Here is a 27,187-nt window from a genome sequence, read left to right as displayed (position 1 = left end):
GTGGGAATTAGGTATTTTTTTTTTTTAATTTTTAAATGTTTATTATTGAAAGAGAGAGAGAGACAGAGATAGAGACAGAGACAGAGTGTGAATGGGGGAGGGGCAGAGAGAGAGAGGGAGATACAGAATCTGAAGCAGGCTCCAGGCTCTGAGCTGTCAGCACAGAGCCCAATGTGGGGCTCTAACCCACAAACCACAAGATCATGACCTGAGCCAGAGTCGGACACAAGCAACTGAGCCACCCAGGCACCCCGAAATTAGGTATTTTTGAAGAGAAAATTTGTTCGTTGAAATCTGACAATGCTGGGGCGCCTGGGTGGCTTGGTCGGTTAAGTGTCCGACTTCGGCTCAGGTCATGATCTCACGGTCCGTGGGTTCGAGCCCCGCGTCGGGCTCTGTGCTGACGGCTCAGAGCCTGGAGCCTGTTTCAGATTCTGTGTCTCCCTCCCTCTCTGCTCCTCCCCTGTTCATGCTCTGTCTCTCTCTGTCTCAAAAATAAATAAATGTTAAAAAAAAATCTGACAATGCTAAATACCATTCTTCATGTTATTCTTCCATGAATACATTTGAGGTCTGTTAATGTGGCAGAACGAGGTAAATGATGTATTTATTCTGCAGCAGTGTTTACCATTACTGCCTTTTAATGTTTATTGAAGGTAAAAGTAGCCACGTCTGTGGATACTTTTAAAAGGGAACTCCTAATCTAGGTTTGTAGTCTCTGTGTGGCAGGTATTCCAAATACCAGTTGGAATTTAGCTGGGAACAGGATGGATTTTTCTCTTGAGGCAGTGTTATTATATACAGTGGGTAGTTTCCTAGCCCATCGTGTGGCCAGCCTGTTTATCAGAGGATATACTACAAGGCTTATCAGGACACTTGGCTTTGTAGGCCTTAGGCTCTCTGGCGGTCAGAGCTATGGCTGCCTGTTTCCCCACTGGAGCCTCTAGGTTTGCTCCTCTGTTCAAGGGCCGGGGCCATGGGAACCTTGGACCCAGAGGCCTTCGTGTCTCTGGAACCAAATCTTTGTGCAAAGAAAGAAGTTACAGGAGAAAGATCCCAAATGTAGCCCACTGCTTCACTGTTGGAGCTTCATAGAGTTGTCCTTGCCACACCCCCAGCCCCATGCTAATGGAATAGTCTTGTAAAGAAAGAGAAGGCAAGACTGGCTCCCAAAGGTTGTCACCTGTCCGAAGTCTCACACGTTGTTGTTGGAAGAGCTGAAATAGTTTTCTGGCAGAGCTGAAATGTACAGCTTGGGGTATCTGACTCTTCCACTGTGCGTGAGTTGAAGGACCTGATCATTGTTGCCCTGGAAGATGGTTTGGGGGAAGTATGAGCTCTGTCTTCTTCAGCTTAAAGGAAGACCACGTAGAAGAGAGATGAAACTTTTTTGGATAGCGTCAGATAGCCATAAAGGTAGTTTAGTTACAAAGAAGCAGATTAAAAAAAAAATTTTAATGTTTATTTTTGAGGCACAGAGCATGAGTGGGGGAGAGGGGACACAGGGTCTGAAGCAGGCTCCAGGCTCTGAGCCATCAGCACGAGCCCAATGCAGGGCTTGAACGCACGAACCGGGAGATCATGATCTGAGCCGAAGTTGGACACTTAACCGACTCAGCCACCCAGGTGCCCCATGAAGCAGATTTTAAGAAACCACAGCATTCTGAGTTGTCAGTAAACAATGAAATAAGTGCTTCATAAGCATGTTTTTAATCCGGGGGTAGATGACCACCTTTTAAGGCTGGAGAAGGTGCTTTGCTTGGGAGACTGGTCAGACTTCTAATAGCCTCTTACACTCAGTTATGCTATGTTAACCTCCACAGCACCCTTGCTCACCCAGCTTAGGGGCAGACCTGTTCCTCCACCTGTCCCCCCACCCCCACATTGCCTTTTATGACTTCCTTTCCCTTTCAAGCCTGCGTTTCATGTTTGTCTTAAGTAAGTGTGGGGGTGGATGGGGAGACTGCAGGGAGACAGTAGAAAGAGGTACATTGCAGTGATTTTTCTAGAGCTTGGATTTCCTAGGTCACTTTTGGGAATTCCCAAGAGCATTGATTTGTGCACTATTCTCCTGGTCAGTTTTCCTGGCTGCTTTAGACCGAGCTGGCTGTTGTTACCACTGCCTCAGACTGCAGTTTACCAGTTTAATCAGAACAGCCTGTCCCTGTCATCTCTGTCATCCTTTTTTCCCCTTTTCCCTCTGTATCTGTTTTTCTTTTCTTTTCTTTTCTTTTTTCTTTTCTTTTCTTTTCTTTTCTCTTCTCTTTCCTCTTTTTAATTCATGGAGGACACAGTGATTTAATATTTAAAAGACTATTTTTTTCCATTTTTGCCTTTTGTCAGCATAGTAGCAAAGAGAGTACTATACAGGTAATATTGTGATTTATGGTGAAGATCAGGCTGATTCAACGTTGAAAGTAGGTTTTCCGAGGATACCTACACCACCATTAACACGCCTTTGCAAAATTAAGACTTTACTCCAGTTAGTACTGGACATTTTTATCCCATGTCTTGGATTCACTGGGGAATTTCAGGTAACACCCCAATTTTATTTTTCTCTAGTATATAAATCCTGCAGTGAGCCAACTTGATTTGTTATGTTTCATCAGCATACTTGTTTTTAGTCATATCAAAACTTGGCAAAGTTTAGTTTAAAGCCACAGCAAAAACCCTCAGTTAAAATAGGAAAGATAGCTTAAAGGGTGTTCGTCAGCAGTTATATTTTTGGCTGCGTGGCGTGGCGAAATGTTTAGGAAAACATACTTAGTAATTTTAAATCTGAAATTTGTAATTAACTTGTTTTTTTCTCCAGAGGCATAATAAATATGGCTTTTTGCTTGCATCTATGTTTTCATGATTAATTACTCGAGTGTGTGAAAGTCTTTGATTCGACCAAATCATCGTGTGATACCATTATACTAGGAGGTAAACTTAGATTCTTCCATGTCTGAATGAACTGTGCATGAATTAGAAAGCTGTGTAAAGAGGATTTATTTAATATAATTAAACTGATGTAAAAGGACGTTCTAATTTTTTGCTTGTTACAAATGTTATTTTTAAAGAGTTACTACAAGCAGTGGTTTTCAAACAGGAATGTGCTTAAGGTGGTTTGCCTAAACAAACTTATTTCCTACGTTTCATCACCTGAGATTCTGATTCTGATTCTGGTTCATTTTAAATATACATCTTAGGTAATTCTGGACCCTGGGAACTTTATTTCTGACAAATACCGCAACTGGTGGGTGAAAAAAAGTTAAGTGCTTGACAGGTTTACCTCTCTAAATTAATCATCTTATATCATTTGATCTTTCATAGAAGAAATCTTACTTTTTAAAAACTAGATTAACTTGTTTATAGCATCATGTTTTACTGGAGTGGAGATGGCTGTCATGGTGAAGAATTTTTTTCCTCCAGAATAGAAATGGACAGAATGGACAAATACATCCTTTAAGACAACCAGGATCATGTGTTTCTTTGTGAATCTGCACTGACTATGTGACTGAGTTATAGGTTGATCTGAAATTTGTTAGTGTTTTTAATTATTAGAAAGATACATTGTAATTTACTTAATCAGATCAGTAAAAGGGATTAAAGCAGATAACCTTGCATGTTAGCCGATGATTTAAAAACATTTTATATAGCATTTTTCTAGAAAAGTCTCTTTGTAATATTGTTACACTTAAGTAGGTATATGAAACTTGGTGCTATAATCTCGATTGAAATATTGGGTCTTGTTTTATTTTTAAATATTTGAGGTTTGCTAGTGTTAATGTGACCTTATTGAAACCATGTTATATATATTGTTTTCCTGATAATTACGCTAATACCTCAGAAATTATGATTTATGCAATTTCTAGTTTGACTCAGAGGAAGAGAAATTGGACTTTATTTTTATTTGAATCAAGAGACCTAAGGTAGAGAATTATAAGGTGCCTTGTTTATTGATTTGAAAATATGCTCTAGCTTTGGAAATCTTTGAAATTCATTTCCCACAGTGTCTCCTTCTCTCCTGCTTGTTACAGAATCATTTTCCTTTCATAAATAAGTTGAAATTTCAAAAGGTATTTTAATTGTGAAAACATAAGGAAATTGGGGATAATTATAAAACATATAGTTCAAATACTTTTCACCTTTTTTCCTCATGAGAGAATTAAAAAAAAAAATTACTTATTTTGAGCGAGAGAGTGCATGAGCAGAAGAGGGGCAGTGAGAGGGAGAGAGAGAATCCCAAGCACGCTCCGTGCTGTCAGTGCGGAGCCGTAAGATCACGACTGGAACTGAAATCAAAAGTTGGACACCTAACCAACTGAGTCACCCGGGCGCCCCACATGATAGAATTCTTCAGTAAAGATTCATTTCACATTCACCTTATGTATTCTGAAATCATTAATTTTCAGAAATTTAATGTTGCCTGGCTGTTTATTTATGGTTTGATCTTTTAGTCTGTAATTTCATTAGATAAGTTTCCTTACCGATTAGGTTAAAAAATCTATTTAATTGGCTACATTCTTCCTTCCCTGATTCCCTCATTTCCTCCTAATTTTCCTTTCCTACAATGTGGTGCATAATGCTTAACTTTTGTTTGTGCTTTAAAGAAACGTGTGTCTATTTTAAGTGAACAACAGTCAACTAAGAAATGTCAGTGCAGATTGATATCTTGTGTTAGTGTTTTCATATTGCTAGGTTCAGAGTCTATTTTTAGAATTATCAGCTGAGTTTAAACGAGGCTTCACTGATGATCTGCAAAAGTACTTCTGATGTTTTAGGTAGTTTATGCTGCTTTAGGATTTTGGTTTTTACAAAGGAACCTCCCTGACCCCTTAATTTCTGGTACTGCTTGGCAAATGGTAAGCGTTCAGTAAATATGTGTTGAACAAACACATGTCTCCACCCTGAACGTCTTTAAGACTGTTGGAAAAGTCCAATTTTATTTAAAAATATTTAATTTTGATCAGTATTCAAACAGAAATAATCCCCAGAAATAACTTAAGACTGCTAAATTGCAGAGTGGAAGTGGTAAAAGCACCAGTTGTAAAGAATTTCTTGTTAATTTTTAGTGTCTACATCAGCAAAGCTGTAGCTGTTGGCTAAGATCTGAAATAGATCTGTACCGTGTCTAACCACCGAATTCATTATTCCTTGATAAAATGGGATTCTGAATGCAGAAGAAGTCTTTCATTCTCTTTATTCGTTAGTCAGCCCATGACTCACTTGAAAGATGGGGAGGAAGTTATTGTAGGTTGGTAATTATTTGCACTACAGATTTCCTTGAGCCCATACCTGGCTTTGAATTATCATCACCATGGTGAGGTACTCTGCTTAAATAGTACCTTGACATAAAGTGAATTGTTTGTCTTACAGCCTGGCACAGCCTAGAAATTTGTTACTTTTTTGTTTTTAACCCAGGCAGTACTTTGGTCCTAGACAAAGTATGAACAATATTTCACATATTATCTGGCCTAATTCTGGGGTTTACAACATGATTAACAGAGATAATATGTTTAGCTTTACCATCTTGGATGAGTAATTTCTGGGAATTTGTTGAACAAGGGCTAGATGTGGGAAGAAGAAAACCTTTAAGCATCTGAAATAGATACTTAGAAGATTATTGTGAGTTCTTAGAAATTCAGAGCTATCTGATTCAGATATCTGTACTAATATCAAGGGGTGTAATGGAAGCAGTATTTTTCTTTTTTCCACATTGTTCAATTCTTTATGTGTTCTGTAGATAATATGGGAAACTATAAGTGCCCCTTCTGATTTCCTCCTCTTCTTCCTTGCACTAGTTGGAATCTGGTTGATCCCTTCTCACTCCCCTCAGAACTTCTTACATTGAAGATTTTTCTTTTTCTTTTTTCTTTTTTGTCCCTCCCTCTGCTCTATGACTTTCAACCATTGCTTCTAACACATTGCTGCCCCTCAGAGTCCTTCAGACCTGTCCTTGAATCCCAGTTTTTAATACCTACCTATGCAGCTTCTGAGTTTGTTTTTGGATCTTACGATGGGGAAAATTGTACCCATGCCATGTGGTAGTGTATTAGTTTCCTATGGCCGTTATACACATTACCACACACTGAGTGGCTTGAAGCAACAGAAATTTATTATCTCACAGTCCTAGGGACCAAAAGTCTGAAATCAAGTGTCAGGGCTGTGCTCCCTCTGGAGGCTCTCAAGGAGAATCCTTCCTTCCTTCTTCCAGCCTCAGGTGCCTCTTGGCATTCTTTGTCTTCCTAGGCTTGTGGCCACATCACTCCAGTCTCTGCTTCCATCTTTACATTTCTTTCTTCTCTCTCTCTCTCTCTCTCTGTGTGTGTGTGTGTGTGTGTGTGTGTGTGTGTGTGTGTGTAAATGATCCCTTGCCCTTTTCTTGTCCGTGCATTTGTCATTGGATTTTATGCCCACCCGGATAATCCAGGATGATCTCCTCATCTCAGGATCCTTAATTACATCTGCAAAGACTCCTTTTCCAAATAAGATAACATTTTCACCGCTTCTGGGAATTAGGATGTGCACATATCTTTTGGGGGGGGGGTCTCCATTCAACCTGATACATACAGGCAGTTTAAGAATTAAATACAATCATGGGCACATGGGTGGCTCAGTTGATTAGGCGTCCGACTTTGGCTCAGGTCATGGTCTCGCGGTTCATGGGTTCGAACCCTGCACTGGGCTCTGTGCTGGCAGTTTGGAGCCTGGAGCCTGCTTTGGATTCTGTCTCTTTATCTTTCTCTCTCTCTCTCTCTCTCTCCCCCCCCCCCCCCCCCGCACTCATGCTCTGTGTCTCTTTCACGAATAAACATTAAAAAAACTAAAAAAAGAATTAAATATAATTATATGTATATATATTTACATATATTTGTATACAGCAGGTAGCTCGACCAATGTAGGTACTCAATAAATGTTCATTCATTTCTCTTCTCTTTAGAAGCCTGTGCCCCCAACATTCTGCATCCTGGGATGATTTTGGCAGTTAGTACAGGCGTACCTCATTTTATTATGCTTCACTTTATTGTGCTTTGCAGATAATGCATTTTTTACAAATTGAATGTTTGTGGCAATCTTGCGTCGGGAAAGTCTGTTGACACCATTTTTCCAACAGCTTCTGCTCCATGTCTTTATGTCACATTTGGTTATTGTCACTATATTTCAAACGTTTTCATTATTATTATATCTGTTATGGTGATTTGTGTTCTTTGATGTTACTATTGTAATTGTTTTGGGTGTCATGAACCCAAATTTAAGACAGCAAACTTAATAATCAATAAATGTGCGTGTTCTGACACTTTGCTGACTGACCCTTCCCTGTCAGTCTCCCTCTCCTTGGGCCTCCTTATATTTCCTGAGACAAAACAATATTGAAATTAGGCTAATTAATAATCCTACAGTGGCTTCTAGGTGCTCAAGTGAAAGGAAGAGTTGCACGTCTCACTTTAGATCAAAAGCTAGAAATGAATAAGCTTAGTGAGGAAGGGATGTCGAAAGCCAAGACAGGTGGAAAGCTCTCTTGCACCAAACAGCCAAGATATGAATGCAGAGAAAAGGTTTTTTTCTTTTATTTTTTTATTTTTTAATGTTTTGTTTATTTTTTGAGGGAGACAGAGAGTACGAGGAGGGAAGGGGCAGAGAGAGAAGGAGACACAGAATACAAAGCAGGCTCCATGCTCAGCACAGAGCCCAATGTGGGACTTGAACTCATGAACCGTGAGATCATGACCTGAGCCAAAGTTGGACACTTAACTGACTGAGCCACCCAGGCACCCCATAAAGTTTGTTTATTTTTGAAAGAGAGCATGTGTGTGCATGCGAGGACAAGTGGGGAGAGGCAAAGAGAGGAGACACAGAATCCTAAGCAGGCTCCATGCTGTCAGCACAGAGCCCAACATGGGGCTTGAACTCATAAACTGCGAGATCATGACCTGAGCTGAAATCAATGAGTTGGATGCTTCACTGACTAAGCCACCCAGGTGCCCCCAGAAGAATGGTTCTTGAAGGAAATTAAAAGCGCTACTCTGGTGAACACATGAATGAAAAGAAAGTGACACAATCTTATTGCTGAAATGGAAAAAGTTTTAGTGGTCTGGATAGAAGATCAGACCAGCCACAACATTTCCTGAAGCCAGAGCCTAGTCCAGAGCAAGGCCCTAACTCTCTTCAATTCTGGGAAGGCTGAGAGAGGTGAGGAAGCTGCAGAAGAAAAGTCTGAAGCTAGCAGAGGTTGGTTCATGAGGTTTAAGGAAAGAAGCTGTCTCTATAACATGGCAGTGCAAGGAGAAGCAGCAAGTGCTGGTGTAGAAGCCATAGCAACTTATCTAGAAGGTCTAGCTAATTAGTTAGGTGGTTCCACTAAACAACAGATACCCAGTATAGACAAAACAGCTTTCTATTGGAAGAAGACACCGTCTAGGACTTTTATAGCTAGAGAAGAGAAGTCAATGCCTGATTTCGAAGCTTCAAAGGACAGGCAGACTTTTGTTAGGTAGGGGCTAATGTAGCAGGTGACTTTAAATTGAAACCATCTCTCATTTGCCATTCCCAAAATTCTAGGACCCTAAGAATGATGCTAAGTCTACTCTGCCTGTGCTCTAGAAATGGAACAACAAAACCTAGATGAGAGCACATTTGTTTACAGCATGGTTTACTACTGAATATTTAAAGTCCACTGTTGAGACCTACTCAGAAAAAAAGGTTTCTTACAAAATATTTCTGCTCATTGACAAGGCACCTTTACTCAAGAGCTCTGACGGAGATACACAATGAAGTTAGTATTTTCATGCCTGCTGACACAGCATCCATTCGGTAGCCCATGGGTCAAGGAGCCATTTTGACTTTCAAGTATTATTTAAGAAATACATTTCATAAAGCTTTACCTGCCATACATAGTGATTCCTCTGATGGATCTGGGCAAGGTAAGTTGAAAACCTGGAAAAGATTCATCGTTCTAAATGCTATTAAGAACATTTATGGAGGGGAAGAGGTCCAAATATCAGTATTACCAGGAGTTTGGAAGAAAGTGATTCTAACCCTCATGGATGACTTTGAGGGGTTCAGGACTTCAGTGGAGGAAGTCACTGCAGATGTGGTGGAAATAGCAAGAGAACTAGAGTTACAAGTGGAGTCTGATCATGTGACTGATTTGCTGCAATCTCATGATAAAACTCGAGCGGGTGAGGAGTTGCTTTTTATGGATGAACAAAGAAAGTGGTTTCTTGAGATGGAATCTGCTGGGGAAGATGCCGTGAAGATTGCTGAAATGACAACAGAGGATTTAGAATATTACATAAACTTAGTTCATTAAGCATTGGCAGGGTCTGAGAGGATTGACTCCAGGTTTGCAGTTCTACTATGGATAAAATGCTAGCAAACAGCATCACATTCTCCAGAGAAATCATTTGTGGAGGGAAGAATCATTTGATGTGGCAAACTTGGTTGTTGTTTTATTTTCAGAAATTGCCACAGCCATCCCAGCCTTCAGCACCAACACCCTGATCAGTCAGCAGCCATCAACTTTGAGGCAAGACCCTCCATCAGCGAAAAGGTTATTACTTGCTGAAAACTCAGATGATGATTAACATTTTTTAGCAATAAAGTATTTTTTAGTTAAGGTATTACATTGCTTTGGGGCACCTGGGTGGCTCAGTCGGTTGAGCATCCGACTTCAGCTCAGGTCATGATCTCGTGCTTCGTGGGTTTGAGCCCCACTTCGGGCTCTGAGCCTGGAGCCTGCTTCGGATTCTGTGTCTCCCTCTCTCTCTCTGCCCCTCCCCTGCTCGTGCTCTGTCTGTCTGTCTCAAAAATAAATAAACATTTAAAAAAAAAGCTATGTACATTGCTTTTTAAGACATAAAGCTGTTGCATGCTTAGAGTACAGTGTAAGTGTAGTTTTTAGATGCACTGGGAAGTGACAACGTTTGTTTGACTTGATTTATTATAGTAAAATAAATAAAATAAATAAATTAATTAATTAAAAAAATCTATTGTGGTGGTCTGCAGCAGACCACTGCAGCAGTGTCTCTGAGATATGCCTGCATCAGTTCAGAACCTTCCAGCTCCACCTCCTATCCCACTGACGTCTCTCTCGGTGGCCATCAGGCAGTCCGGTCCTTGTCTTCCATCCTCCCATGTGCCAAGTCCCCATAGCTGTGACCTGTTCTCCCTGGCACCTCCCAGTCCACAGTCTTCCTAACCTTATACTTCTGGCACTTTCTCACCATTGTTAACATTACTTCTCATCTTCACAAAGACCTCAAGTCCGCTCCCCTTTTTTCTTCTGTGTTTTTTTTTTTTCCCCCCACACCATCCATCCATGTGGACCTTTACAAATCATTTTCCATTGCTTCCAAACTCTACTCAAGTTGGGTTGTTTACTCCCGGATATGCTCAGCACCTGTGTACCCCACAGCCTCTATGTACACTGTCCCATCAGTGGAAATGTGCTTTCCTGTCCTTCCTTTTACTTCTTTTTGTGCCTTAAATTTAAATGTACTTTTTCTTCCCTCTACTTAGGCCACAGCCATGCTCAGGTTTCTCCTATTCTAAAAGACAAAACGCACTTTCCCTTGACTTTGCTCTCACAATTTTCTCTGAAAATTGTTTTCACTTTGCCACTACCCACTTTACTCTTTCCTGTTTGCCTTTTGTTTCCATTGCTTCCCAGAAACTCTTCTCTTAAAAGATTGACAGTGATCTCCTAATAGCATTTTTAAGAGGCTAAATAGTATGGTGGTAAAGAGCTAAACTGCTGGGATTTGAATTCTGCCTCCACCACCACCTGATAACTGTGTGACCTTGAGCAAATTACTTAACCATGCCTCTTTTTTTTTTTTTTTTTTTTTTTTTACTCTGTAAAATGGGAATGATATTAGTACCTATCTTGTACGGTTGCTTGTAAGGATTAATTCGGTTAGTGTATGTGAAGCTTTTCTAAGGATGCCTGGTAAGGAGTATGTACTGAATATTAGTGTTTTACTTTTTTAAGCTGTTATTTTTTTTTAAGTTTATTTATTTTGATGGGGGGAGAGGCAGAGAGTGAGAGAGAGAGAATTCCATGTAGGCTCCATGTGGACAGATGCAGGGTGCAATCTCACGAACTGCGAGATCATGACCTGAGCTGAAATCAAGAGCAGGATGCCTAACTGACTGAGCCACCCAGGCACCCCAAGCTATTCTTTTTAGTTTTTCTTCTTAGCCTTCCTGGCATTTGATATAGTTGACCATTTCCTCTTTCTCCTGCACTGTGTTCAAGCTCAGACTAATTCATCTTGGGATCTTTTATCTATGTGACCCTATTTGCGGTCTCTCTCCATGCATCTGAATTTATCTCTTCTGTGGATCATTTTTCTACAGTAATTCACTGCCATATTTCCCACTCTTTTTTTTTTTCAATTTTTTTTTAACATTTATTTATTTTTGAGACAGAGAGAGACAGAGCATGAACGGGGGAGGGTCAGAGAGAGGGAGACACAGAATCTGAAACAGGTTCCAGGCTCTGAGCTGTCAGCACAGAGCCTGACGCGGGGCTCGAACTCACGGGCCGTGAAATCATGACCTGAGCTGAAGTCGGCCGCTTAACCGACTGAGCCACCCAGGTGCCCCAATTCCCACTCTTAAATACATGTCACCCCAAGTTGTATTTCTTGCACCTCTTTCTTAGCTCCAGTGCTACACTTAAAATGTACCTAACTCACATAATCTCCTTCACTGGGTTACTTTCTGTTAAAGGATCTGTGCTAGCGTGTCGTAAGGTTAGGAACGTGGTATTGGGACCAAGGGGATATTGTGTTTGAGGCCTTTGAAGCTCGGGAAACATTTCCAGGTCAGTGCAGACTGGCACATACTCCTTGTCTTTTTTCACTGAATACTGAATACTTTTTTCACTGAACAAAGCTAGATGTGGAAAGAGATGGGGAGACACAGTACATTCCTTAGTTTTCTGCTGTTGAGAATGAGGCAAGTTCATAAATTTCTTGCCTCGCAAACCCAGGGTGAGATGTCTGGAAGTTGTAAACTGTTGATTTTTGAAGTTTTTTTGTTTTTGTTAAGTTATAGGTACCCCCTCCCCACCCCAAAAACAGAACAATGTAAATAAATTTGTCTCATAAAGCAGAGGCAAATAGCAAATTAACTAGAGAACAGGGCATGATTTTAATTAAACAGTGGTAGTTTTTAGTGTATTTCTGAGTTGTCTCAAGACCAAAGGGCAAAGCTGAGAAAGTTTTTCCTATTTGTTTTCTGAAATGCAGTTTCTTACCCTTGGAATAGAAATTTTAGAAGAGGATTTTGTCGAATTTGTTGGTTTGCCAGTAAGATACTCCATTTTATATTTGTGATAATTAGCAGTCATATGGTTATTTGTGGTTAATAATGTAGGGTGTTTGGAAATCAGGTAGTTGGAACCATTCTCATGTTGGTTTAGTGTGCCTTGCAATACTTTGACACCTTGCATTCTTCCCATTAATGACAACTCTAAACAAAACAGCTTCATTCCCTAATGGATTTTGATCTTTGGGGATTAAACCCACGAGGACCATTAACCTAAGGAATGTAACTCAATTAGCTGTAAATGATTTAAGACAAACTAATAGATTTTCCATTTGGAGGGCTTGGTGTCTTGCTTTCCTGAATTTTTTTCTCTATCCATCTAACGAGTAATAAATGCATTCTTTCAGTAAATGGTTCACCTTTGTCACAGTTGCCGGCAGGCTTTTTTTTTTTAATTTTTTTTTTATTTTTTAATGTTCCTTAGCAGTTTTGTTACCTGATGTTTTGAAGTTTTTAGGACCATTTGACTTTGATGTTTCTTTTCTATACCCGATGTTTTCCTTGCTGCTTAAATCTGACTTGGATTCAAGATGTCAGACAATTTTCTGTATATGAGTTGGTGTGTTAAAAGGAAAAGCAATGTAGTTAAAAAAAATTCCATTTCTAGGACACATGGTAGTGCATCTACATTCTTACTCGCACATCCTTGCTTAGGCTCAGTACTGTTTCCTGGAGGCTAAGACTTTGACAGGGGCCTCAGTCCTGCTGCTTCATGACAGGTCTTTTCCCCAATTTGGTATGGAACAAGTCTTACAAGGTATTTACATCACCGACAATAAATTTCCTACGTAAGTTCAAGTTTAAATGATCCAGGGTATTGAAAACCAGTTGGCATTAGTTTTCTATTTGATGGTTTTTCCCTGTATCAATTCAGTTGAAGTTTTGTTTTCCTACATTTGTTTTGGTTGGCTATTCTTTTGTTTTCATTTTGCACTTTGTTTTCTTCTTTCTTTTAAAGTCCACTGAAGGGCAAAAATGTAATAAAAACTTGTGTTTGTAAACCCACGGGTGTAATAAATTCAAGCCTAAATGAGTTATATATAATTATAGGACTGCTTTCTAGAGAGGATGTAGACATGCTCTTAAAATGATTGAGGTAGAACTTATGTGAAGCTTGGATTTCTGTTTCTGTCTCTGTTACAGATTGAAGGTAAGAGGAGAGTGTTATTTTACTCTGTTCTCTACTAGTTTTATTTACTTTGCTCCTTTGTATTTCGAGCAAATTAACATTGACATAAAAAATGGGAAAGGAGGTAGTAAACATTACATTTTGCTCATCTCTTTGTATCATCTCAAGGAAGTAGAATAAGAAAATTAGTTGGCATTTAAGATTTTTTAACTTGGCATTCATTTTTTGAGAGTGTCATTACAGTGTTCAGGGTCAGATTATTTTAAAATCCTAAGAGTCATTAGGTGAACCTTGCAGTTTTTTGGTTTTGCCATGAAAATGATCCTCCTCCCTTTGACTGTGTGGAGTTCATGATGTTTTGGTCGTATGCTTGGAGAATTTAGAGAAGAAGGGGCTTTAGAGAACAGCCAGGGCAGTACTGCCTTTTTTAGGGGAGGAAGCCAAGATTCGGTGAGCTGTCCAAAGTTATGCCTGCATTGTGCTTGTAGAATCATGACTGAGAAAGAAAGGATCTTTTGATTACTTCTGTGCCTCTCTGAAGAGGCCTGGCATCTCTTAAAGGCAGAGATTTTTGTAATCTTGGTCAATTTACCAGTTTCTCCCAAAGGAAGACATTTGGGGCCTAGTTCGAAGCACTTAACCACTAAGAATTAAATGTACCAACTTGAAAATGCACATTGATTTTGATTGTGTCTGCTTTTACAATCCTGGTAGGTAGATTTGTGATTGAAAGGGAGTGTAAAAGTTCCAAGAAATTAACTCACTAGAGAGAAATTACCAAAATAGGTATTGATTCTAGGTCATTCTGCCCCCTAACTCTCCTTCCCCAAAGACACTGAGAATTTGCAAGATCTATTGTGAGATTCGTATTCATACTAGATGTGGTGATTTATGATATATTTATGATTAGATAAGGAATGCTTGCCTTTGTTGGAGTTTTGATTTGAGGGAATTCATATAGAATTAGAGAAAGTATATTATGTGATTGTATATTTGTAGTAAAATGCCTTTTTTGAAATTTCTAAGTATATTTTATGGTAGAAAATAATTTATGAATAAAGGAATTATGATATTCAGTTAGTCTCATTCTATTTGATGGACATCACTACTTAAATCTTTCATTTTTATTGTTTTAAAAAAGCAGTTTGTTTTATGTTTTTGTTTGTTGTTGTTGTTGTTTTTTATATTTTTTTTTTTTTTTAAGAAATCTCTACTCCTAACTTGGGGCTCCAACTTAAAACCCTGAGATCAAGAATCCCATGCTCTCCCCACTGAGCCAGCCAAGCACCCCTGTTTTTATAAGTTTTTGATAATGGGCAGTAATCATTTTATATTTCTGTTTTCTCTTTGGACATGCTGATTAAGTCAGTTGGGGTCTGTTGGACAGTTCCTCATTCTGACTATTATTTTATTAAATTAAAAACAAAAGCATACTGAGTCATGATACTTCATCTTTTTTCTTTTGTAGCCAACACGTATCTCTTCATGGTACAAGCTCGAGGAATAATGTTGAGAGAAAATGTGAAAACCATAGGACATATGATCAGGCTGTACACAAACAAGAACACCACACTCAACGGTACAGGTGAGATGGCTAGCTGCTTCCTCCTTCTCTGCTTCTGTTTCTTAACGTTTGTAGCGAAAAGAGGTAAACCAAGTCTCGCAGCCTCTGGTTTTGTCTCTAAGTAACTCTGTTAATGATGAAGGTGTCTCCTACTGTCTGTGCGGGGAGGTTCTTGTACTGCGTGAGCCAGGGCTGTCCCATGTTTTAGGATATGTAAAAGTGTTCTCACAGAGAGGACGGGGGTTTTGTCCAAAGATACTTAATTCTTGCAAGCATACAATGCAAAAAGCTTTTCCAATTCACCTATTGTCAAGAGGAATTAACCACAGAGAGAGTAGTTTATCCATATTAGTCCTTTTGCTGTCTCTCTTTATGCCCATTCTGACTCCTAAAATGTTTTTCAACTATGTCTAGAAAATACTTACTGTTTTTAATTGCAGAAGATTCTTAATAATTGTATGGCTTTTTAAGGGGGCTTCAGGAGAAATTATTGAAGATTGGAAATCCGTAGCTAGCTGCTCTTCTTTAAAAATATTATCTGGAAGTAGACTCTCCATCACAATCACATTTGGTTAAAACTTAAGTAATATGCCCAAGTAGTGCTTTAATGAAGGTAGACTTGATGTAAATAGCTTTAACTACTGTGGAAGAATGCTCATGCCCCCATGTGGCAGAGTTTCTGCGGTGTCTCCTGAAGTGTTATTAGAGGTTACTTAAAGGTTTTAGTGATTCATTGTCACTTGTTGCATCCTCTATATTCTCATTTTAAGCAGTTAAAATTAAAGATTTGGAGTGCCTGGGTGACTCAGTCGGTTGAGTGTCCGACTTCAGCTCAGGCCATGATCTCACAGCTTGTGAGTTTGAGCCCCGTGTCAGGCTCTGTGCTGATAGCTCGGAGCCTGGAACCTGCTTCAGATTCTGTGCCTCCTTCTCTCTCTGCCCCAACCCACTCGCATTCTGTCTCTGTCTCTCCCAAAAATAAATAAACATTAAAAAAAAAAGATTTAATTTATGTCAATAGTTCTCCAATGTGCCATTGTAAACAAGAGGGAGACACACACACACACTCTATTAATAGGAAGTCCCTATCTTCCAACCATAGATCTTCTTAAAATGTCTGTTAAGGTGGGTAATAGTTTTACCCTTCTAAAAAATTCAAGACTGTATCATATTGATTCTTAATTTAATTTCACACGTGCTTCTACGAAATCCATTCTAGCCATTTGCCTGATTTGTTTGATGATGTCACAAATCAAAACACTCTTGTTTTCTCCCTTTTAATTTTAAAGAAATTTCTTTTAGAAAGACTGTCATTGTACTTGGAATTTTAATAGTATAGTAAAAATCTTGTTAACTGGTCTTCTGCTTTAATTGGTCTTCTGAGTAGTAGGTCAGTGTTAGGAGCAGTTTAAACATTATAAAAGCTTCTTTAGGACTTGTTCTGGTTGAATAAGTTGATTGTGAAAGTGTTCACTAAAAGTTCACTCCACTGAACAGAAATACTCAGCATCTTTAGGTTACTGTATTCGTATAAGGGAATGCTGGACTTCTGTGCATGATCAGGTTCTTTTCCTGGGGCATGAATAAGTTTTATGTGAGAACATTGAGCTTGATTAAGAGAATTTATTACTGAGTCAAGACCCCACAACTGGAAGACAAGAAAGAAATGGGGAAATCCTCTTTCCCCCTTTACCATCTCATATTTTCTTTCTTTTTAAAAAAAATTTTTTTTTAATTTTACTTCTTCTGAGAGAGAGAGAGAGAGAGTCAGAGTATGAGTGGGGGAGGGGCAGAGAGAGAGGGAGACACAGAACCTGAAGCAGGCTCCAGGCTCTGAGCTGTCAGCACAGAGCCCGACGCAGGGCTCGAACTCACAAACTGTGAGATCATGACCCGGGCCGAAGTTGGACGCTCAACCGATTGAGCCACGCAGGTGCCCCTTCCATCTCGTATTTTCAATAGTGACCCAACAACTAATGCCAGCTTTGGTAAGAGTTGGCTTACTTTTGTTAACCTTTGAAAACTTTTCACATGGTTCCTTCACTGGTGGTAACACTGTTCTCTGGGGACAGTCATTGTATCAGCTACAGATCGGGATTGGTCATAAGAAAGACCCGGCTGCAGTGGCTTAAGCACATGAGGCTTTATATTCTTATGTCTGGAAGTTGGCTATCTGTGGCTGTGGTGGAGAGTGTCCTCACACGCCTTCCATCTTCTGCTCTGTCACAGAGTTTTACAGTCTGAGGTTGTTATAGGGCCCCGGTCCTTATATTTGTACTTGGGTCACTAAGAAGGAAGAAAGGAAGAGGGAAGAACAGAGGGACCCTTTTAAGGAGACTTCCCAGAAGTTTCACATGGTATCTTTGTTTAAATCTCGTTGGCCAGGACTTTGTTATAACAGGCTATAAATTACAGTTTTTGAGCTGGGTACACTGGTGCTTTGAATGAAATTGGGGTTCTGTTACCTAAGGAGAAAGAGAACATGGAGTTTGAGAAGGCAACTATGAGGCTTTTGCCATGTTCACTGATATTGAACAATTGGTATGGTTAGTGTACTTTACCAGATACTGGAGATACAACATTAAGAACAATATCCTCCCTTTGTATGAGGATCTCTAGGCTTTTGGGAGAGATGGAAGCATACATGGTTATTTATAATACTGTTATTTCTTTTCTTTTAAGTTTATTCATTTTGGGAGAGAGAGAGAGAGAGAGAGTGTGTGCATGTGTGTGCGTGCAAGCACGGGCGTGTGTGAGTGGGTGAGGGGCAGAGAGAGAGAGAATCCCAAGCAGGCTCCATGCTCAGCACAGAGTCTGACCCAGGGCTCAATCCCATGACCTTGAGACTATGACCTGAGTGGAAATCAAGAGTCAGATGCTTAACCGGCTGAGCCATCCAGGTGCACCAATATAATGCAGTTTATTTCTGCACAGACATACAGATATAATCTGCAAAAAGGAGATAATGGCCAATAGGTGTACAAAGAGCTAACTGAACTCTAGGGGAAAATCGATTAACATGTACTGGCTCATTTAAAATTTAACACTTGATGGCAAATAGATTGTGATATTTCTAAGCACACATTTGATTTCAGAAAAGGGTTTTTAACCTCTTACCTGGCTTTCTGAAGCACCAAATGTAAATACATACTGTATGTAATACTTTTGTAAAGAAATTACACACTCTCATGATCAAATGATGCTTTGCCTTATAGCTACAGAGTTAGTCAAGTTTAGAAAACAAGATGTAATCAGTGAATAATTACCGAAGCAGAGGATAGTTGTCATGCAGCGTTAGAAGTGGTAGGTTTGTTAGAAATAACCCAGCACACTTCCTCGTTTGATAGATGCAGGGTCTGAGACGCCACAGGCAACACACCATAAACAGCGGTAAACAGGCTAGAACTCTCACTGAGTTTCTGTACCTGTTTTAAGCTGCCGTTTGTGGGAAAAACTACGCCCTTGAGGGTCCTTTTTCCATTAGTCATAAGGTCCTATGAGAGCTGAGGAGGGGACCTGCCCAGCAGTTTTCATTCTGTGTCTCTCTTTCCTTCAGGTGTGGTGCTAGAAGAGAGGAAGAAGGCTGGGGGCCCAGAACTCATTGTGTTTTCATCCATCCATTCATTAGATGAAATAATGTCTATATTTTACAGCAGTTGTGGTAGATCAGTCTCAACTGCATCTATCATGCATAACCTTTTAAAACTGCTCCTGATTTTGAAAGCAGTGGTTTTACTTGATGGACCTAAACACTTTTGTGGGAATAATGATTTTGTGGGTTTATTACAGTATAGCCTCCAAAAGCTTAAATTGTTGGCTGTATTATCAGTTGTGAGGTGTTCATTTACAGTAAATTTTTTACCATGTTGTAGATACTTTATTAGATACTGGAAATCAAAGGCAATTTGGTATCAAAAAAAAGATATTCAGACTAGTGGCATGGGTTGAGTGGATGGATTTATACATAATACATTGGGATGACATAAGTCCCACTGGACGCAGTACTCAAGGGGTGCGGAGACTTTTCTGTAAGTCTGGCAATGAGTTGAGACCCTTATGATCATTTGTGATGATGTGGCCAAGAATAACATGTTTAGCTCCAAAACTTTGTGTTTAAAGGAAGTGAATATATTCCTGTTGTGTGTCTTTGAGGTTTGTTTTATTTTTAATGGTTCTTTAAAAACTGATGCAAGGGTACTTTGCGAAAGACTCAGTCATTCTAGCACTAAAATAAAAAGTGAAACAATCCTCCAGACCTCCCGTTGCCACCAGGCTTCCCAGGGGGAGCTATCGTTAACAGTTTGTTTTACAGAAATGTCTAGAGAGCTTATTACTTCTGTGAGTTGGATGTAGATTTATAGAATCATAGCAAGTGGCTAAAAGAAGGAGCCAGACATTAATAACAAGAAATAATAAATTATGCACAATAAGAAAATACTCTTATTTAAAGTTAACTACATGACATGAAGAAATTGCTTGGGAATTTTGAGAATGTTAATATTTATCTGCCTCAGGATTATAAGAAAATGAATCTTCTGAACACATAAAGTCCAGGGACAACCTTATTTATCTGCTGTTTTTAGCTCCTACAAATGCATAGTGTATAGTAAATGCCTACTATAGTACGAGTCCCCATAAATGAAGAAAAGTTTTTTGAATATAACTTGAAATTTGATCTATATCTGGATATATTTTTTAAAAAGCATCTTAAGGAGGAGCGCCTGGGTGGCTCAGTCGGTTAAGCGTCTGACTTCGGCTCAGGTCATGATATCGCGGTTCGTGAGTTCAAGCCCTGCATCGGGCTCTGTGCTGACAGCTCAGAGCCTGGAGCCTGTTTCAGATTCTGTGTCTCCCTCTCTCTCTCTGACCCTCCCCCATTCATGCTCTGTCTCTCTCTGTCTCAAAAATAAATAAAAACGTTAAAAAAAAATTAAAAAAAAAATCTTAAGGAAAGAATCAGAACTTTAATGGACTTACACTTCTTTTATGTTCAGTATCTTAAATCATTCAGATATATATGGGGGACATATAGGGTGTGGACTGCTAGAGGGGTCTCAATGCTCTTGGTGTGTCCCTGGTTACAAAACAATTAATGTCCACTAAACGCCCCCTCCCCTTTGGGTTGGAGGATTTTCTTTGTTGAGTGCTTTCCAGGGCTCTTCTGGAGAGGGGCATTGGGAGGATTCTGTCGCTGGGGCTTTCCAGCTTCCTGGTGGAATAGGCCTTAGCAGTTGTACATCTTATCGTGGGGTTTCCTGGCAGTAAATGCACTTCCCTTAAAACCTTCCCCGTGCCCTGCCAAATTCATAACTGGGATTTCCATGTAGTCCTTTAGAATTGGACCTTCTCCTCCAGCTTCTGTCTTCTCCTTGGTACCAGATCCCCTTATACCTCCTCTTGCAGCCTCTGCAGGGTCCCGTTCAGCATGTGTGCCTGGGGGTGGGGAGAGTCTCTTTCCTCGGAAGTGCCATCCTGGAGCCCGGGCTGCATCCCTTGTCAAATTCATTTTGATGATGAGTGAATATCTATGTTAGGCAAAAAGTATGCAGGTGTTTGGTATTTGATTATTCTAATATAATTCATATTCAATTGCCAGGATTCTACCATTTTTCCACAGTGAGAGGGTTTAGTTTTTCCAGTTTAGTGAGGTATGTGATTTTTACCTTTCGCCTTTTGCTTGCTGGTCACTGACAGACAGGCCTCTTTTTGCAGTCACATGCCTCTTCTCCTCTTTCTTCTCTCTTTTCATGCAGACCAGTTCAGATAGGAATAACTGTTTCAACAGAGCAGATTACTGGAGATTGAGAGAATATCTTTGCATTTTCCTAAAGTGTCTGCTAGAGCTTCATTTCCTGTGGGGACACGGTTTATGACCTAGGAGACAGACAGTAGTTTAATCAGCTGTTTCCGAGTCTTGTCTCTTACTGCGTGTTGGTCTCATTCTCTTAGACTGGCCTCATTTTACATAGAGGTTATGGTTCTCAGGCCTGAATCTCAGAACCTTGTTACAGAAAGGGCCGAAACATGATCTCTTTGGTTCCAAGTTCAAAATTCCTAAGGTTCTACTGTCCCAGGTTAAGTCACATGCACGTCTCTGAACCAGTCACTCATAGCTCTAGTCAGTGAGTATATATATGGGCTCCAGATTGTTCTGAGCATTTCTCTAACTGAAACCTGAAAATGGCTACATGAGGTAGGCACAGGTGGGAAACTACATTGTCTTGCCCTGTGCCACAAAGCTAGGGCATTTTGGAGCAAGGATTTGAACTCCCCATTTGACTGTGGCACCCTAACTAGTGCCCTCCCTGTATGCTGTATAACTTGCAGTATCTAAAAATAATGGACCTAACATGAGATAGAGCTTCACAGCTCCCCAGGGACTGCAACCTGCTATTGCTATTGGGAATGAGTAATTTAAAGATTTAAAATGGGGGCGCCTGTGGGTGGCTCAGTCGGTGAAGCGTCTGACTTCAGCTCAGGTCATGATCTCGTGGTCTGTGAGTTCGAGCCCCGCGTCGGGCTCTGGGCTGATGGCTCAGAGCCTGGAGCCTGCTTCCGATTCGGTGTCTCCCTCTCTCTCTGCCCCTCCCCCGTTCATGCTCTGTCTCTCTCTGTCTCAAAAATAAATAAATGTTAAAAAAAATTAAAAAAAAAAGATTTAAAATGGACCGTATTACAGAAGTAACTTGAGTGGTAAATCTCAGTTTCTTAAGTGTGGGGTGGTGAGAAAACAGTACTCCCACCCCTCTGCTCCGTGGTTACTAGAAGCATTGTGCTGTGACGGTGTGGTTGTCCAGGATACCCTTGGCCATTTGACGGTGGAGAGGATTCCCTGGTATACTTTCACATTCCCTTTTGATCTTGCTCAGCCGGGGGAGGGATGGGAGCAGGTGTTCTCCTATGGTTACAGATAAGCCTGCTCTGTATGTATGCACAGATCTGGCCAGGCTGCTCTCTAGACTTTTCCCCAGTTCCCTTGGGAAATCATGCTGAGAGGTCTTTTCTAGCAGCAGTGAAGGGTGAATGGGAGAGTAGCCACAGCAGCTGCATTTGCTTTTCTCTGGTTCTTTGTAGATAATTGCTTTTAAGTACTTCTGTAGATTGCATACTGTAGGCCTTCTCACAGTGGTAGTGACATATTTCGTACTAGGAGCAAAGAAAGCAAAAGGGAGTTTTTTGGTTGTAACTTTTTTCTCTCTCTCCAAGATTATCCTGAAGGCAATAATTCAAGTGATTATCTTGTTCAAACAACAACATATCTTCCGGAAAACTTCACATATTCACCATATCTCCCCTGCCCAGAAAAACTGCCTTATATGCGTAAGTGTCATCTAATTTTGACTTAACTGTTTGCTTGTGTTATAATAAAATAATACAAATCATATGGTTTGAGCACACCATGCTCAGATCATTAACTGTGGGTGCTAATGTTCATGTTATGTAGCATGTTACGTGATATTTCTTTTTTGGACAAAGCATTTTTTTGGGGTGGGAGGGAGATTGAAAAGTTGAAGAAAAAGCTTATCGCTTACCCAGAAGCAACCTCTATTGTGAGTTTGATATGTGTTCTTACAGGTTATTTAAAAAAATTTTTTTACAGAAATAGGTAGACAGTTATAATGTCTCAAAGGTGTTAAGAATTTATATAAATTGTCTTAAGATTACAATTATTTCTAGAATTTGCTTGCTTAATTAAAAAAAAATTTTTTTTAAATATTTATTTGAGAGAGAGAGAGAGAGAGAGAGAGAGCCAGCATGAGTGGGGGAGGGGCAGAGAGAGAGGGAGACAGAATTGGAAGTAGGCTTCAGGCTCTGAGCTGTCAGCACAGAGCCCGATTCAGGGCTCAAACTCACCAACCATGAGATCATGACCTGAGCTGAAGTCGGACTGAGCCACCCAGGCGCCCTTCCTTAATTTTTTTAGAACGATCCACATTGATACATATAGATCTACTTATTTTCCTTAATTACTGTATTGTACATGTTTGAATAAGGGTACTACATTTCATTTACCTTTTTACCTGCTGATGGAAATTTACATGGTTTCCACTTTTTTGCTATCACAAAGTAGTGTTATTGGGAGCAGGACGGTACAGATTTCTCTGCATGTGGTACATATATGCTTGAGGGTTCATCCCTAGAACTGGAGTTGCTACATAGGCTGGCTTGGTTTTGCACCAAAGGAGCTGTACCAGTTTATTTTTATTTTTATTTTCATTTTTTTCAAGTGCTTATTTATTTTTGAGAGAGAGAGACAGAGAGCACGTGAGCAGAGAAGGACAGAGAGAGAGGGAGAGAGAGAATGCCAAGCAGGCCCTTGCTGTCAGCACAGAGCCCATTGCGGGGCTCAGTCCCACTTACTGTGAAATCATGACCTGAGTCGAAACCAAGAGTCTGACGCTTAACCAACTGAACCACCCAGGTGCCCTGGAGCTGTACCAGTTTATATCCTCAACATCAAAGCATGAATGTAACTATTTTGATATTGATAGACTTTTAAATTTTTGCTAATGTGATAAAAATATATTTTCTAATTTGTTAAAAAATGATATCTCGTTTGGATTTTCACTTTTCTCATTAGCAATGGGTTTGAGTAACTTTTGATGGGTTAGTGAGTGGTTTTGAATTTTCTCTCCTGTGACTCACTCAGTTGTGTGCTTTATTGATTCCATATTGGTTAATTGGGCTTTTGTCCTGATTAATGGAAGTTCTTTACATATATTCCAACAGTGACCTATTGTCTGCTGTATGTATTGTATAACAGCTTTTCACAGTCCTTGGCTTGTCTTTTCATTTTGTTTATGGAATCTTCTGTTTTATAGAAGTTTAAAGTTACGATATTTTCAAGTGTATTAATCGTGTTAAAGTTTTTGCTTTTTCTGTCTCAAGAAAGCTTTCTATATTACTCCAAGGCCGTACAAATACTCTTTTATTTCCTTCTAATAGTTTTACCATTTTGTACTTAACTTTTGTGTATGAGATAGCAACAAAGATGGTGTATTTTAAAAATATGTATTTTTAAAAATACATATTTTTTCAAAATTATGAAAACAGTACATGATCATTTAAAAGCCCACTATAATCACTCAGAAGCTGCAGGGCTATCATTTTGGCATTTTTTTCTTTGTATGTTTCCCCTCCCCCAATTTTAAGCATGATCTGTACAGATAAGCTTATATGTTGATTTTTATGTAATTAAAAAATTAAATAAATATCCTTTTGAATTGCTTATTTATCCTTGGGTTCTAAAGCACTCAGTATCAAAATGTGTTTTTTATGTCTTTACATAAGTATTCTTTCTTGAAGAAATTGGCCTTTGCCTATCATATTTATAAACTGAAAGTTTATCGTTGGTAAATTATTGAAATTATATATTTACAATCAAGAGTCCCCTTTCAATGTCATCTAAGGCCATGGGTCTCAAATTTGGGGGTGCATCAGAATCAGCTGGATAGTCTTAAAATTCAGGTTGCTGTGCTCCACATTCGGAGTTTCAGACTCCATACATCTTGAGTGGGGTCTGAGAATTTTCATCCCTAACAGGTTCCTGGGTGCTGGTGATCCTTGGGCCACACTTTGAGAGCCACCAATCTGGAGTACGTCCTACTCTAGCCACCAGCCTAGAGTAGGCTATATCAGGCCTGAGGAACTTTTGTGATTCTTGGTCCCAACCTCTAAGTGATTTTATTAATCTGACAGGGAGCATGGGTATTTTAAAAAAGATTCTCACTTGACTCGAATCTTCCTGTCTCTTTGCTGTCTTATAATAGAGAATGAAGCTATGATTTTTGTGGCCGTGTATTTGTCATTACTTTGTTATTGTAGCCCTGGTTTTCTAAAAATGAATGTTTTTGTCTGTGCAGTACTGAAACCACTAAGTAATGTTCTGTTGAAATATTGATTATAATAATTTCATTTTCATAATTTGCATATTCAAGGGTTTACAGTCTTAGGAAATCTTTCTGTTCTCGGTTTAGTTGCCATTTTCTTAATTACTGCTTTATGGGTACTAATTAAACTCTGTTTAAAAGCATCTGCCTGCCAGGCCTTCCTACTAGCACTGCTCTCCTCCAGCCCAGAACTTGTAGATGTCCCTGTCGTGGTGCTTGAGAGACTCTGTCAGGCCTGCTGCGCACTCACTGCCCTGTCACTGAATGTCCTGCTGCTACTGCTCCTTATCACTGCTTCCGTCAGAGTCTTCTTCACAAGAGAGGATCACACTGGTTGGGCGAGCCACCTTTTTCACAGAAGGCCTCCTCATGGGCTGCTGGCTTTGGGTCCAGCACCACCCCCATGTCGTAGTTAGAAGATTGGTCATGTACAAATAACTACTTAGAACGGGGCCGTGGGAACAGCCAATATAATGAGGCTTCTTCCAAGAGGGCCTTACTTGAGCCATCCAGGAGAGCCCCTTCACTGAGTCATGTGACCTCTGCAAAATAGAGCCTCACTTTACCTATCTGTAAACTAGGGAGTATTGTATCAACTTCACAGTGTTGCAAGGATAAAAAGAAGTGCAGTGCTTTAAGCTTGATAGACATTAGTTTGATATTCTCTTTCTTCCTCACTGCTTTGATGGAGCTACACGTTGTGATGATCAAGGGAATGAGAAACCTGGGAGAAATGGGTGGAGTTAAGGGGTTTTATACTTACCTATGTATCCCTATTTTTTTTTTAACTTCACAGGATTATTTCCCATTGATAATAGAGAATGGCATACCAAAATACCTAAGTGTAAAATCTTTTTATAATATTGCACAAAATAATTGAATGCAGTATCTCCCTAAATAATAGTTAAACGAAGTCCGTGTAGGGAGAAGATCTACTTTGATGAAAACTGTCCAAGTATGAATGATACTTAATTTTCCTGTAATTTTCACCAAAAGTGAAGTTGAGGCTTAACATTGGTGTGTTTGATTATCTAGCTGTAGCTTCTTTTTTATTTTTCTCTAGTGGAGCAATGGGACTGCCAGCACTGGATTACCATAGAGATAAACTTGTGGCTTTTCCAGCTGGAATTTAGATAAAATGGATTTCATGGATTTCAGCAATATTTTACATTCAGTCAATTATACCATAAAATCTATTTTATAATTTTTTTTTAATGTTTGTTTATTTCTGAGACAGAGAGAGACAGAGCATGAGTGGGGGAGGGGCAGAGAGAGAGGGAGACACAGGATCTGAAGCAGGCTCCAGGCTCTGAGCTGTCAGCACAGAGCCCGATGCGGGGCTTGAACTCAAAGATCATGAGATCATGACCTGAGCCAAAGTCAGACGTTTAACCAACTGAGCCACCTAGGCGCCCCTGTAAAATCTGTTTTTTTTTAATTTTTTTTTTAATTTTTTTTTTAACGTTTATTTATTTTTGAGACAGAGAGAGACAGAGCATGAACGGGGGAGGGGCAGAGAGAGAGGGAGACACAGAATCGGAAGCAGGCTCCAGGCTCTGAGCCATCAGCCCAGAGCCTGATGCAGGGCTCGAACCCACAGACCGCAAGATCGTGACCTGAGCTGAAGTTGGACGCTTAACCGACTGAGCCACCCAGGCGCCCCTGTAAAATCTGTTTTACTGTGTGTTATTTATACAATATGAGTGACTTCTTTGTCACTGTTAGTATTTATAGATCCTCCAGAGGGCTAATCCATTTTCAGCTTTCTTAAATTTATGTGAGACTCTCCTTGCTAACAAAGTAAAGTAGAAATTTCACTTTTTCCAGACCTAAAAAATAACAAGTGCTTAGCGTGGATGGTTTGATTTTTGTGAGTGAAGCAGAGTGGGGAAAATGTCATTTGTGTACTTCGCATTAAAATGAAGGTAGACTTGCCTGGAGTTTTCCTATCTTTTAATTCTTCGAACAGAATACATTTCCAGTAACTTTCATATATTTTGTCCTTACTGTTTGTGGAATATTTCCCTTTATGGTTTAACCTTGGTAATTGCTATAGTTGCTAGACTTAGGAATATAACAAAAGCTATAAGGACTTTTTGAGATGAATTTCAATAACTCAAATGAAAATCAGGAGAAAGGGACAAGATAAGTACACTTTAGAGAAGCTCAAAGAATATGTACTATGACAAACCATCATGCACATGTGTACTGTAAAAAGAGATGGGAACCATTTTCGAGTGAACCGTGGCTGCACATGTAGTGGCCTTGGGTTGTTCACAGGGGCAG

At 39.7% G+C, this 27,187-nt stretch overlaps 1 protein-coding gene across 8 annotated transcripts in view; it reads left to right on the top strand.

Moving 5' to 3' along the window:
• The window catches only part of B4GALT6 (beta-1,4-galactosyltransferase 6), a 98,303-nt gene that overhangs the window by 7,804 nt on the left and 63,312 nt on the right, over nt 1–27,187 (top strand). For 4 of the 8 annotated variants that reach the window (XR_006209864.1, XM_042962043.1, XM_007093057.3 and 1 more), the window contains exons 2-3: nt 14,916–15,032; nt 22,218–22,331. Coding sequence is in view for 6 of the 8 variants with exons in the window: in XM_042962043.1 (XP_042817977.1) it covers nt 14,916–15,032; nt 22,218–22,331 (231 nt within the window). In the remaining 2 variants the exon portion in view is untranslated. Of the gene's footprint in view, nt 1–2,805; nt 2,926–9,513; nt 9,536–14,915; nt 15,033–20,607; nt 20,660–22,217; nt 22,332–27,187 lie in introns of those variants that run through there. The other 4 variants (XM_042962048.1, XM_042962046.1, XM_042962044.1 and 1 more) reach the window with 3 other exon arrangements.

Source organism: Panthera tigris, chromosome D3, assembly GCF_018350195.1.
Source record: "Panthera tigris isolate Pti1 chromosome D3, P.tigris_Pti1_mat1.1, whole genome shotgun sequence".
Taxonomy (NCBI): domain Eukaryota; kingdom Metazoa; phylum Chordata; class Mammalia; order Carnivora; family Felidae; genus Panthera; species Panthera tigris.
Note: the sequence above shows the minus strand (reverse complement) of the source record. Positions and strands in the feature narration are given on the sequence as shown.